The sequence below is a fragment of the Plectropomus leopardus genome, chromosome 23 (assembly GCF_008729295.1).
Source record: "Plectropomus leopardus isolate mb chromosome 23, YSFRI_Pleo_2.0, whole genome shotgun sequence".
Classification (NCBI taxonomy): Eukaryota; Metazoa; Chordata; class Actinopteri; order Perciformes; family Serranidae; genus Plectropomus; species Plectropomus leopardus.
The window spans coordinates 17,236,096-17,249,572 of NC_056485.1; the positions used below are offsets into that span (position 1 = coordinate 17,236,096).

General features: G+C 41.3%; 1 protein-coding gene across 1 annotated transcript in view; it reads left to right on the plus strand.

Moving 5' to 3' along the window:
• The window catches only part of acin1b (apoptotic chromatin condensation inducer 1b), a 28,356-nt gene that overhangs the window by 9,201 nt on the left and 5,678 nt on the right, over nucleotides 1-13,477 (plus strand). Inside the window, exons 7-13 of the mRNA XM_042512576.1 lie at nucleotides 4,339-4,459; nucleotides 9,852-9,897; nucleotides 10,426-10,571; nucleotides 10,722-10,868; nucleotides 11,033-11,204; nucleotides 11,913-12,058; nucleotides 13,358-13,465. Of these exons, the coding sequence (XP_042368510.1) occupies nucleotides 4,339-4,459; nucleotides 9,852-9,897; nucleotides 10,426-10,571; nucleotides 10,722-10,868; nucleotides 11,033-11,204; nucleotides 11,913-12,058; nucleotides 13,358-13,465 (886 nt within the window). The remainder of the gene's footprint in view (nucleotides 1-4,338; nucleotides 4,460-9,851; nucleotides 9,898-10,425; nucleotides 10,572-10,721; nucleotides 10,869-11,032; nucleotides 11,205-11,912; nucleotides 12,059-13,357; nucleotides 13,466-13,477) is intronic.

Consider the following 13,477-nt stretch of genomic DNA (forward strand, 5'->3'; position numbering starts at 1 on the left):
TACAGTCAGTGTGAATGGACCCTTATGGTGTGATATAATTCTCCCAGCTGGCACCAGCACTCACACCCCCGTCCCCTGGGAGCTGACAACATATCCAATTTTATCGGTGACAGTGTTTTGGTCCGCTTTATGAGTCCAGTTTGTTGATTAGGTCATGATTTGAATAATTCTGATGAGCTACTATGAATGAAAATGAGTGCCTCAGGACATACGCTACTGTGAAAAACTTTATTTTAGCAAGGTTATAATGATCATTGTGTTTATTTCTCCATAGTCTCTATACTAAAATACAACCAGAACATACAGGAAATATGTATACAGCATTAAAAACACAAATATTTTTAGAATAAAACAACTTCAAAAGGCTAAAGTGTGAAAGTATTTAGTGTGACCTCCCTTTCCACTAAGCATGTCTTGAGCTCGCTTGTGCAGACAATTTGGTGTATTTCTACCAGGTTGCATTCAAGACATGCCCAAAGCGCAATATTGATTGTTTGAGCTACCTTATGTTGTGGTCATGAATGCTAAAAAGTACAGACAAATTTTAAAACACCGTGCCATTCTTTCTGGAAAATGTATTGGAAATGGATTCACAACAGCAGATAAAACACTGACAGTGATGGAGTGGCATCTCCACAAAGATCTGAACATTATAGAAGCAGCATACAACCCACGTCGAAAGAAGAACACAGGGAAGTGCTGAAACAGGCTTGGGATTATATGAAATAAACCAGCAGATTATTCAAGAAAACTTCAAGATAGTCTGCCCGACAGAGGTCAACAGGTGCTGCGTGTAAAGGGAGGTCACACTAAAAATGGACTTCAGTCTGAGGAATATTTTGGTGTTTTAATGCAATGAACATAATCTGTATTGTTTCCATCTCACTAAAGAGACTGATAAATATATCTATTTCTAAAGCAACAAATCTATGGCGGCCTCAGACTTTTGCACAGTACTGTATCACACTTTCAATCACTTTTTTGAGGTTTTTAGAAAGTTTAACAAGAAGTAGCATGTGTATTTTATGGTACATTTTACAGATCGTGATATAGTTCCTCAGGTTGAAGCTGTACCTCAGTGTGCTTCCTCGTTGCAGCCCCTTCACATGAACCCGTTTGAAATGAAAAAGCCGAGCATCGTGCAGACTCACACTTAGTCACTCATACTTTCATTAAGCGATCATTACATCATCTCGGCCTGGCCTTTCCTCCTTTTCTGATCCTAGGGGATTGCGTTTCAAGTTGACATCTGTCTTCCCTTTATAGCCTGTGCAGGTGTGTCTCTGGCCTTGCCTAAAAGCCACACACACACACACAAACTGACATCCACACCTCGGGCAAATGAGGAGAGTCAATGTGGCGTGGAGGAGGGGAAAATGCTGTCCTCCTGCCTACACTCCTCACTGCCAGTGACTAATCTCCAGAGGAGGAGGCTGAACAGGCTCTTCTAACACTCTGGGTAGATTTCGGTTAGAACAGAAACTAACAATACAGCCCCTCCTTAAGAAACTTTGCCGCTGGCCGTGTCGGGTGTCATGGAGAAAAAGAAAAGATGAGGTTATTGACAGTTATCAAGCATGTTTTTTTAAATTTGTAAAACCCCAAACAGAGATTGCACTATAGAGCCGCTACAAAGTCCCATTTCTATCCCTCCTTTGCATTTTTTACACAGAAACAAACGACGGCTGCATCTTTGTGCTTCAGTTTGTGATTACACGCTGCATTGCCGGTTTGCAGAATCAATAGAGGTGTGTCGGGTGTGACATGTAACACAACAGCGTCAACGTGAAGCGTGACACAAAATATGTCGGAAGCACTTTCTAAACAACAACAATGGCGTTAACGTGTCAATAACAATCGGATACCGGTCCTGTCACATGGCAGCTTATCTTATCTTCTGCTAAGAGTGTAAGGAGCTACAAAAGATTCTTCTAGGGTCAAATTGGGCACCCAACGACCTTCATCTTGGAGGTCACTCCACTAAAAGCTGCAATAATTGGTCGAATGATCAATTAAGCAAATAGTTGATGGACTGAAAATTTGGTAAAAATGCAAAACTCGCCCATGTGTCACCTTCTGAAATGCAAGATTTTCTGATCATCTTTGTCTTGCATTGTAGTCAAGTGAATAATTTTTTGGTTTTGGACGAGGGTCACCACGTGTCCTTAAAAAGTCACTGAATCCATCAAGCTAATGCTATAACTGACATTGAAATGTCTTAAATCATTAGACATTTGAGATGGGATTTTACAAATCTTTTTTCATGACATTGCATAAAAATAAAATAAATTTCTCCCTAACCTTAAGTAATTGATGTCGATACATGTTTTTTTACCTTCAATTATAGCTTTTGTAAAATTGATCTTAAAGTTTATTCAAAGTGGTATTAAAAAGTCTTAAATAGTCTTAAATCACACTTGCCTTTAGCTGTAGGAACCCTGTTGGACTGTTTGACAGACAAAATAAGATTTTTGAGGATGTCACCTGTGGCTAAAGTAAACTGTGATGTGAGCTTATAGTCCAGTATCCCTACCAAACTTCTCTTTGATACTTTTTAGAAATGAGAAGTATTTTTAAACACATCTTTTACTCCTATTTCCTGTGAAAGGCTGAGTATAAAAATGCAATTCAGATCCTCATGAAATGAATCAAATAGAGGAAGATGTACAGTGTGATGGAGAGAAAGATGCCAGAGGATGTGATTCTCCCACCTACAGGGTGCTGCATCGGCGCCTGTGTCATCGCACGGAGGCAGCGGAGAAGACTTTTGATAACGCTGGTAGGGAGGTTGAGGGAGAAGCTAAAAATATAAAGATGACATCTGCTTGGTTTTTGCTGTCTTAGATAACAGCGATGAAAAACATGTAAAGAAGCTTATGGCTGTGTGAGGTCTGACTCAGAGGAACAGACTTCAAAGTGTGGATTTTATTGGCAGACTTAGATTTCTCAATAATGACCCGGCCTGGATCAGATGAAGAGAACACACACGGAGTCAGCTGTGAGTGTGTGTCCAGGACTAGTTTGAGGAGTGTTTGTGACCCTTCGGTGTCAGTTAGCTGGTGAGTTATTCATAGCAGGAGTGACCCAGATCACTGGCCCCCGGCACCCTTACTCTGACTCTTCTCTGTGTTTTTCATCGTCTTTGCATCTGAGGCGGGGCCCCGTTCATTACTATAAAAACTACTCAAAAGCACATGAAGCCAAAGAAGTTTGAATTCAGTGTGTACAATTACCTTCTTCTGGGTCATTGATCCCATAGAGGAGGTGTACCATTACAGGGGTGTGAATCACTGGTTTTATCACAATACGATATATCGATACTTTGGACAATGATACGATATTTGCTGATATCACAAAGTCTGCCACGATATGATTTTTATTCGATTCAGTTAACATGCCTGCAATTTGTATGAGCCGATGTTATTTTTCCCCTATTTTTGTTTCAGGCCAAAACAACATCAAAATAATTAAAACTGGTTCATTCTGTCAGAAAACACATTTTAACTCCAAACCTTGATCTCTCCTAAAACTTCCAGGGCTATCTCACTTGAAGACACATTTCTCCCAACATCCTCAAAATGTGGATTAACAACAAGATCTTTTAAAAGAAGTATAAAACTCAGTTCAATAAAAGCTGTCATATCATGGACAAAACAACTGTCTTTTGTAAGTCATGGTTTCCGCACATATACAACATGCTAAAGTTTTTAGTATGAGCCTATGGCATTTTACATTGCGTAAATTTGCCAAGAGGCTTGTGGACTTTTCCTCTACTCATAACTTAGTCAATTGAATTGTATTATTTATGTTGTCTTTTACACACCGCTGGCTTAAATCAATGCGTCTCCCAACAGAATAGCACAGATGAATTTCAGTCTTCATGCATGTTTTTCTCAGTCTAACATTTTTGAAACTGAGCAGCTAATGTTGCTGTTGCAAGAAGTTAGCAAACTGAGATGCCCGGCAGGTACGTCATGTTTCCTTGATTATGGCTTCTGTTTACATATGGCATGTGTCTGTTAACCCCGAGTTTCTCCAAAAACAAACAAGAGCGTTCTCCTCATCGTCTTTCTTTTGGCTGCTTGCCATCATCTACCTGACACTGTGTGACGTTGACACAGAATTTCAAAATAAAGGTGCATCTGAAAGAGGATGGGTCAGTGTTTTCGATTTGCACCATTGTTACAGGATCGTTTCTCATTTAATCAATATATCGATGCAGATCGATGGATCTTTACATCCCGACTTAACAGTTTGAGAACCTGAGTTCTCAGTCCATTAAACAGTCAAAATCTTTTTCTCCCACCGGCTCACCCCAACCTTTTCTTCCTCCTGCAGGGAGGTGTCAGAGCCCAGCGCAGCCGCCGTGACAGAGGTGGAACCAGACTCGGAGAGCTCCGTGGCCCAGCAGCCGCCCTCAGGCGCTGAGCCAGAGAACAGCGAGGGTCGCCTGGAGGAGGTAAGGTCACTGAAAGGGGGGAGGTGCCCGCATCTCTGCTCTGTCTCCCACTAACCTGCATCCTCATTCATATAAAACGCATGTGTAGTTGGCAGAACAAGTTAAGAGGGTCACTTAATACCAACACAACCCCACTGATTTACAAATATTAAATAATTTTCCGCCTTTGGAGATTTTATCCTTTCGATTCTGACTCTGTACTTTTTATGCATCTTTTTTAACCTCATCAGATTCCTCAATTTAAGGTTTCCACAAATGCTCATAGGTGAATGAAAGGGGTTGAGTTGGAGTTGGGTCCTGGGGTAAAAAGAAATGGACTAATCCCTTCCATCTTCGTTTAATGCAACTAATATTTCATAACTAGTTCATTAGCTTAGATGATCTCTCACACACTTGCCTTGTCTGTCTGGTACCTGCAGAGGGATGTTAAATATTGATGCTGCTGGAATGCAAGTAGATGTGTGTTAAATTAGACATTCATGCTGCAGAATGTGCATGCCTGGCATATCACTGTTGTTTTGTGTGTGAGTGTGTGTTTGGGAGGGAGGAAGTGAGAAAATAAGCTTTAGGGCCCTGACACACCACCTCACCAACCTGGCCCATTTTGAGAACCATCCTCACTTATCCTCACCTTAAACATTTGATGACCTGAACCCAAATCGCACATTAGAGCTTAAAGTTTTCATTTTCAGTCATTTTCAGTGAATATCACAATATAAAACATGTATACTGTTTTAAAAATTATAAACATAGGAAGGCAGCAAGTACTTTCCTTTCTTTTAATCATTTACATCTTAATATAATTTCGAGCAGCTGATATCCGACTGGTCTGTTTACATGAGTGCACAGCTGATGGGTACAGCGGTTTGTTTACATGATGTTACAGAAGTGCTTTTTATTTTTTTGAACATTTTATTTTATTTTATTTTTCACAATATACAAACAACACAGTTAGAAATTGCCAGTACAAAAACACTAATTTACATTACAAATAACTAAAAAAATAAATTATCAGACAATAAAATAAATTTGCACATAAGGATTCACATAAGAATATAACTAATAAAGTACAACAGCATAACAAAAAGGGAAAAAGGGATGAGAGACAGGATAGTATTAACCCTTATGACATGGTCTAATGTAACACTAGTGTGGTAAAAATAGAGAGAGATCATGCAGGCCAATTCCAGTTTATAATGAGACTGTTCAGCTATTTTCTTCGCAGTGTATTTGGGTGAAACTAGAAAAATGTTTGATCACTCTGCCTTCATCAGCTCCCGTTCTTGCGTGTGGTGTGTCAGGGTCTTAAACAGCATTTTATAGGATCAGAGTATTGCATTTTTATTTATTATAATTATAATGTAGAGAGTCTCTGCTTTAGCTCATTATGAAGCCACTGTTAGAGTCAGACGTGGCCTTCACCACATTGATTTCCATTACCTTACATTATATTTTAGACATTGGGCTTTAGAGAACCTAATTTAGATTTAGTGGTGAGCTGTTATGCGATTGAAGTTGTTATCAGCATGTGTTTTTTTGACTGTTTGTGGGTTTTCTTTCGCCCTTGGATTTGCATGAGTAATGGGCCCAGACAGTGTGTGTAGAGATGCATCAGGGTTCGTTTCTGCTGTTTCTTTCACCCTGTTTTCATCCCCTCTGCTCTCTTGCTCGCTCCCTCACACTGCCTCTCTCTCTGTCTGTTATTTACTCTCTCTTTCACTGTCTCTCCTCCCCTCTTTGTCCCCTTACTTTCCATCTTTTGCCTCTGTATCCCATCATGAACGCTTCTCTCTCACTATATATATTTATGGTGTGATTGCTGTTTAAAACCCCATTGATTGCTTTGTTATGAAGGTGCCCATGCCTCTTCCATTGCCCCTAATGGTACCTGCTGCGTACTACTACTACTACCACCACCACCACCACCACCACCACCAACACCTCCTCCACTCCTCCTCCTACTCCTACAACTCCTGTCCCGCTAAGCCCAAGTGCGTCGCTGGTACCTGAATTAGGCCTGCAACCCCATGGCACTGAGTAAAGCCTGCAAGGCCGTCCCCCTTGTAGCCCTCCAGTGACGTGCTGAGGCAGCAGGAACTGGAGCTATCGCATCAGACCGCCGACCAACAGCAGCGGCAGCAGCCATGGTAACTGCAGCAGCACACAGTTGCCATGGTAACCCAGCCTCAGGGGTTGGGAGCCTGCTCGCCGATCTGAACCGCACTGGACTGCGCTGATGGTGGCGTAAGGGAAGGGGAGGGCGTCTTGTCGCTCTGTGTCGCCTCTCCCCGCCTTTTCCTATCTGCCATTTTGAGGATCAACACATCCTGAGAGTGTTGCCCTCCGCGCCACCGTCCTTCAAAAGACGAGACGCAGCCCAGAGAAAAGACAGAACTCTTCAGCTGTCCAGTTTTGTTTCCGCCAGTACCGCCAATCCCACATTGCCCCCTGCTTGTGGGGTGGAATAATGACTTTGGACTGAGAAATCTGCACTTACCTATACAGTGATCAGGACATGAGCGTTTACACGATCACTGTTTTAAATACGCTCCAACTGAGCAACTGAGATGATCTACCTGGAAGTGATGATTTTTTTGCATGGAAACTTTCTGGATAAGACTTGATGATGTGGACTTTGACAGATCTCGAACACTATTTTTGGCTGTGCTTGCAAGGCTAACAGTCGTCCTCTGCCTTGTCAAGCTGGACATTTGAAAAGTTACTTCAGTAGCGCAACTGTGCATTCAAATTCTGTCACCCTGCTCAAAGTTGCCATTTATAAGAGAACTGTACCCCCCAAACTCGGCACATGTTTCACTGCAACTGAGACTTTTAAAATACACGGTGCCAAGGACAAGCAAAATGACACACTTCATGCACCAAGAATTTTTGTGGGTCGCACTTATCATCCACACTGAGAGCTGGATATATTCAACAGATCATCAGCCTCCCTTCATCTGCAGCCACACCGACGCTGATCTCACGTGTGACTCAGTGTGTGTTTGACCAGAATATCTGCCTCTGCTGCGGACCTGACAGATGGACTTCGTTACACCCAAAACTTGACTCTTGCATCTCGGAGTCATGCCAGAAAACATACTCAACACGAAGTCTGTCCACCTCTTCATTTTGACTGCTTTCTTGGATTATAATCTAAAAAGGACACATTCTTTTGGATTACTTTTTCCATCTGGTATTACATTGAAAAGACTTTTTTTTTTTACATGTGCTGTCAATTTGCAAACTCAAGGACTATGTAGCAAAACGTCTACAGGACGTTAAACACTCACAGGACAAACTGTTGTGATCATTTTTGACATTTCAAATACCCCCCAAGAGGACTGCATATTGAAAAATACGGACATCTCACAATTAAAGACACTTCAAGCATCACAAAATGGATTATTTTTTACTTTCCAAGTGTCTCACAGATCATGGACTCGAACAAAGTATACGTCAACCCCCGACTCCCCGTCAGAATCCATCCGTTTGAAACCCAAAAGACTGACACGTGACTCTCCGATCAGCAGTCAATCAAGAAAAGTCCTCCCCAGCCCCGTTCAAGAAAAAAAGTCCAACCCAGTGATCAGTTCCTGCATGGTGGCTAATCTGCACACTCAAATCGAGCCCCGCCCTCACTCCTCTGCCTTCTCTGATTGGATCCTTGTTGCCTAGATACAGTACACACTGTCGTGCGGTTGGGCCATAGTCGAGCCAGTAAGGAATCAGGTGTCAAATGGTACCAGGCAATGACTTGTGATTATTCCTCTAATTAAAATGTTTACAAGTTTAAAAAAATTAACTGTAAAAAAAAAAAAAAAATCCTCAAGATCTTTTTTTTGTAAATAAGAGGAACTATTTTTTGTCCTTTTTGTAATTTGGTGCAAATTCTTTGAACTGTCACGTCACTGCAGTTTTAATCTGAAACCATGATGAATGTGTTCATGGTTAATTCGACGTGCACTGCTGGTCTACTGCTGTGCGTTGTTAATAATGTTAAATCTTAAAGGTGAATTGAAACTGCAGCGCTGATGGTCCAGACAGATCTTTGAGTCTTCAGCACTCTGTTTTCCACTTCTGCTCCACAGAACGCAAAAGCAGACCAGCATATCCTGCTGCAAAACATTACAACATCACATTTATGAGCTTGGTCCAATAATGCTCATCTTTTTAGTTTTTGCGTCACTATATGATGTTAACAAAGGATATTTTAGGTTAGCAAAATTCTTTTTTTACATCGTCTCATGAAACTCCGTAACATTTACCTCAACTCTGGTTAGGGATGCCATTTAGGACATTTCTCACCAGTTAATAAACTCGTGACAACGCGTGTTTTGCCGATTACACCAGATGTTTTTTGAAGCAAAGATACTCATTGATGGTGCTCAACATCTGTAGAGCGTTGTATAAAGTTACTCACACGTAGTAATGAAGCAGTCACAGAAAATGCAGTGTCCGTCCGTGAGATTAGCCCTTAATGCTGTCGTTCTAGGGATGCAAAATAATATCGGCACTTCATCGATATCGGCAGATATTGGCTTTAAAATGAAATATAGGAATCGGCCAACATGCTGATTTCTGTCTATTGCAAACCTTTTTTTTTCTGTACATGTACAAAAAATCACCCTTAAGTTGAAGTATTTTTCTTATTCTGCCCATTTTATGAATATTACATACACGGAAAAGTGTGTCATGTTTTATTTTAAAATAATAATTGGGCAGAATTGTCCTTCCTCAATATTACTTATTATAAAATTGGCCTTAAATTTAATTCAGAGTGGCAATAAAAAAAGTCTTAAAGCTAGCTTGCTTTAAAAGCTGCCGGAGCCCTGTGTTGAATTCACCTCCCGTCCTCCAGAGGAAATAAATTGAGTCCAAATGGGACGTGATGGTGGTAAAGTGACAGGATGCACTCAGACACACTGACAGACACTTTGCTCGTCTCTATTCTCAGAGCCCGCTGATGGACATTATCTTGTAATAACATACAGCACTGAGATACGACCCAGTTTCACACAGGCCTACTCATGTCCTGATGCACATTATGTACTTGCTTTGTCCTTAGAGTCTCTCACACACACATACACAGACACACACATACACACACGCAGGGAATACAGCATCATGATTTATCTCGGTGTCTCTGAGCAGAAGTGGACGGCGGAAATGTGTCTGGAGTCTCTCAGTATCGAACAAGAACTCTCCACTATGTGGTTCAATTGGAGCCTCAGGGCCTCTGTTACTTTGACCCCCGCCCCCACCCCCCCCCCACTTTTTCCTGTTTCAGCCTCCTCCCTGTTGTTGCCTGTTTGGGTTTTGACTCTTGGTTCTCATCTCGCCCCGCACCCCTGGGGTTTCTGTATGTTCTCTCCCTGTCTCTCTCTGCTTCCAGAGCACCACTCCGAAGGCTTTCGCTGCTCGCAAGATATCCCTGACCAGTGAGTACGCCAGTTACATCCTTCGTCCTCCACAAAGTCGTTGTTTTTTAAGCTGCAAATTAAATTTTTTGAATTAAAATAAGCATACAGCTTTCCCAGAATAATCCCAAAACAGCCAGAATGGTGTGGATGTGGCTGTGGTGCTGTGGAAACATTGTGATTAAAAGCGAAACCCACGACTTTGACGTGATGCTTTCCGTGCTTTCGACTACACTCACATTGCTCTTTATACAGGTGCTATCTGTATGTATTTACTGTATGCTTCATATTTCTTATTTCACTGCATACTGTAAAAGCAATACATATAAAGTAATGTGCACAGTTGCTTTTAGAATAACAAACAACAAATATGTGAAAACATGTCGATTCATTAAAAAAATGCCACCTTCTGCAAAACTATGTGGGTTAAAGCATTTAAGCAGTTATTTCTGCTTTTAGGATTTGAGCTTCTGCAGTAACTTACTGTAACCGGGAATGTATTTACTTCCTTCTCGATAATAAGCATCTTATTTTTTGACTCCGCTGCAGGCAGTAAGACGTCTCCAGCCGCCACAGATGGAGGAGCAGGTGAGCCCGAGACAGGAACTGCAGCAGGGAGGAAGAGGCGGTGGGGCTCCAGCACAGCAGTCACTGCTAAGAAACCATCCATCAGCATCACCACTGACTCACTCAAGGTACAGAGCACAGAAACCAGGACCAGGTGTCTGTGCAGGCGGGGAATCTTTTCTCGCTGTGTTAGATCATATTCTAATATTTCTCTCCCTGTCTCGTCCCTATCTGTTCTTTTTCCTCCATCATCTCCTGCCTGTGTGTCCCTCCTTCAGTCGTTGATCCCGGACATCAAAGTGAACCAGGAGGCCGTGGTGGAGCTGCACCCGGAGGAGCTGCAAATGTCCGGGGACGAGGAGAGCCTGGACGCCACCCGGGGAGACCAGGATAAAGGCCTCAAGATCCGACGCACAGTCACACAGGTCAGAGGAGGCTCAATGTATCAGTGCAGCGAGATTAAAACATCACAATTCTACTAAAACTAAACTTCAGGTTGACACCTAATTCAAAGATCGGCTTGAAAATTGTTCCCCAAATCTTTTGTTAGTGGTTTTTAAACTGTGTTTCTTTTGTAATTCCTCTTCAGGTTGTTCCAGGGGACAGCCAGGAGAACGGACAGACGAATGAGGAGGAGGAGGCGGAGAAAACAGAGAAAGAAAAACGCCGCCGCGCTTCCAGAGACAAAAGGAAGAACAGTGTTTCTGAGGAAGCTTCAGAAACACAGATGTCTGTCAAGCTCGATGGAGAGGCAAAGAAAGGTGAAGTGCTTTACAGAAAAGTTTGAGTTTTTCACTAGATTTAGCGTGTTATTTTTCAACCTGGACCATACTTTCACATTTTTGTGTCGCAACTTCTGAACATGATGTGAACACAAAAAGTGTCTGACAACATTATGGAAAACATGACTGCAGAGAATGACATTTTGTTTAAGATTATGATCATTTTTGTTTAACCAGAAACAGCCTAAAATTGCTATTTTCCAAACCCACCAGACTTAATTTGAATAAAATGATTTTATCAATGTGTAACACACTTAATTCAAAGTCGACAGAAACAAAATAAAACTCACAAACTCACAATCACCAACTCTGGTTTGGTGGAAATAAATCCATAATTTACTCCAATAGCTGTTAAAATATGTCAGCTCTATACACACTAAAATTACTGCTTATTTATATGGAATCTGGTAGATTTAGCAAAAGGTATGTTGAGGCTGTTTCGGGTTAAACAAAAGGACCTGCAGCCTGTATCGCCACTGAAGTGCTCAAAAATTGTTGTTTCCCGTTAGTCACCTAAACGCGGAAAAAAAAGGTTCAGGTTGAAAAATGCTAACTTTATTCTTAAAGTGCTGAAGTTTGTTGTCTTTGCTGCTTTCTCTCTTCCATCATCCTTCTGGCAGCGCTTCATTTTCTCCGAGTGGGAATGTCGAGGGCACTCGTCTCACCTCTTCCTTATCTTTTCTACAGTTACCCCGAGCGACAGTCTGGTGCGTCGCTCCATAAGTCAACAGAAGTCCGGTGTGTCCGTCACCATCGATGACCCCGTCCGCACAACCAGGCAGCCCTCGCCGCCTCACGGCAAAGTCTCAAACATCATCCACGTCACCAACCTGGTGGGTTTGTAACTGCATCACAAGGAAGTACAAAAAAGTGTTTTTTCAGTCATGTTTGAGATTAAAACTTTCTGTAAGACTGTACAGAAAATTCCAACATTTCTCAAATCTAACCTACCAGTTTTCCAAGAATGAGGCGTATTATGTTGATGCCAGCGGTAACCACATCACCATCATCCCTGTAATTAGAGTCAGGAGCGCTCGCCCAGGTATTATGGCTGTAGTCAAGTATCACCTTAACTTTCGGGCTCACTGCGTGACCAAACAGACTGCGACAAGACGAGACATTACGCATTTAATGACTAGCATTTGCACATTTCTTTTTACTGGCGTCATAGAGGCAAGACTTAAAGTTGCACACGGATCAAAGTCGACCAGATATCTAATGCCACCCTGCCTCGCTGAGCTCAGAAAAAAAGCTTTCGGCTACAGTAACGCTGAATCCAAACAGACAAGTGTGAGGATTTATAGCTCTGCTGTGTGACACCAGAAAAACACACTGAGACCATGTTGTTATCGAAACTAAAAGATATAATAACTTTATTGATGTAATAATAATATAGCACTGTTAAAAGCAGAGTTTACAAGGTGTTTGACAAACAAATCAAAGCAGAAATTCAACACAAACGAGAAAAAAGGGGTAAATTTAGGATAAAATTAAAACCAGAGCATAAATAATGCAGTGTCAATTTAAAATTATACAAAGAAATAGACCAAAAATAACAATAGAAACAATAAAAGCAACAAAACCACGAATGAAAGCAAATAAAATAGATAAAACTTACATTAAAAAGGTAAAATATATTAAAAAAATACAAAAGGTTTATCCTCTAAACTGTGACCATTTAAAGACGTTTCTCTGTCTGATGTACTGTAGCATTTAACTTAAAGTACGGATGACCAGAAAACTATATTAAAAAATCTCAAAAACAAAAAAAAAAATAAATAAATATATAGATATATATATTAGAACTTTCCTGAGGTCATTTTCTTGTTTTTTTATTTTATTTTAATTTTATTTTTTTTCAGGTATTTTGTTATAACTTCTTAGTAATTTCATGCTAATTTTTGGGCCATTTTTGTGACCTCGCTTGTCACCCTCTTACCATTTTTTTTTTTTTTTTTTAAAGAAATCAAGCCACTTTGCTCAGGTTTCACAGGATTAACTGTCTGTTATCTGTTTTACATGGGAAGATCATATCTGCTCAGCTCTAGTCTCGTGTTTTGCTTTGCATGATCTGACCCACTCTGGCTGTTGATGACGGTTGATTTTGATGAAGCTCCTCGTGTGTCCCGCAGGTGCGACCTTTCACCCTGGGTCAACTCAAAGAGCTGCTGAACAGGACGGGCAGCGTGGTGGAAGAGGGCTTCTGGATCGACAAGATCAAGTCTCACTGCTACGTCACGGTGAGTACCAGC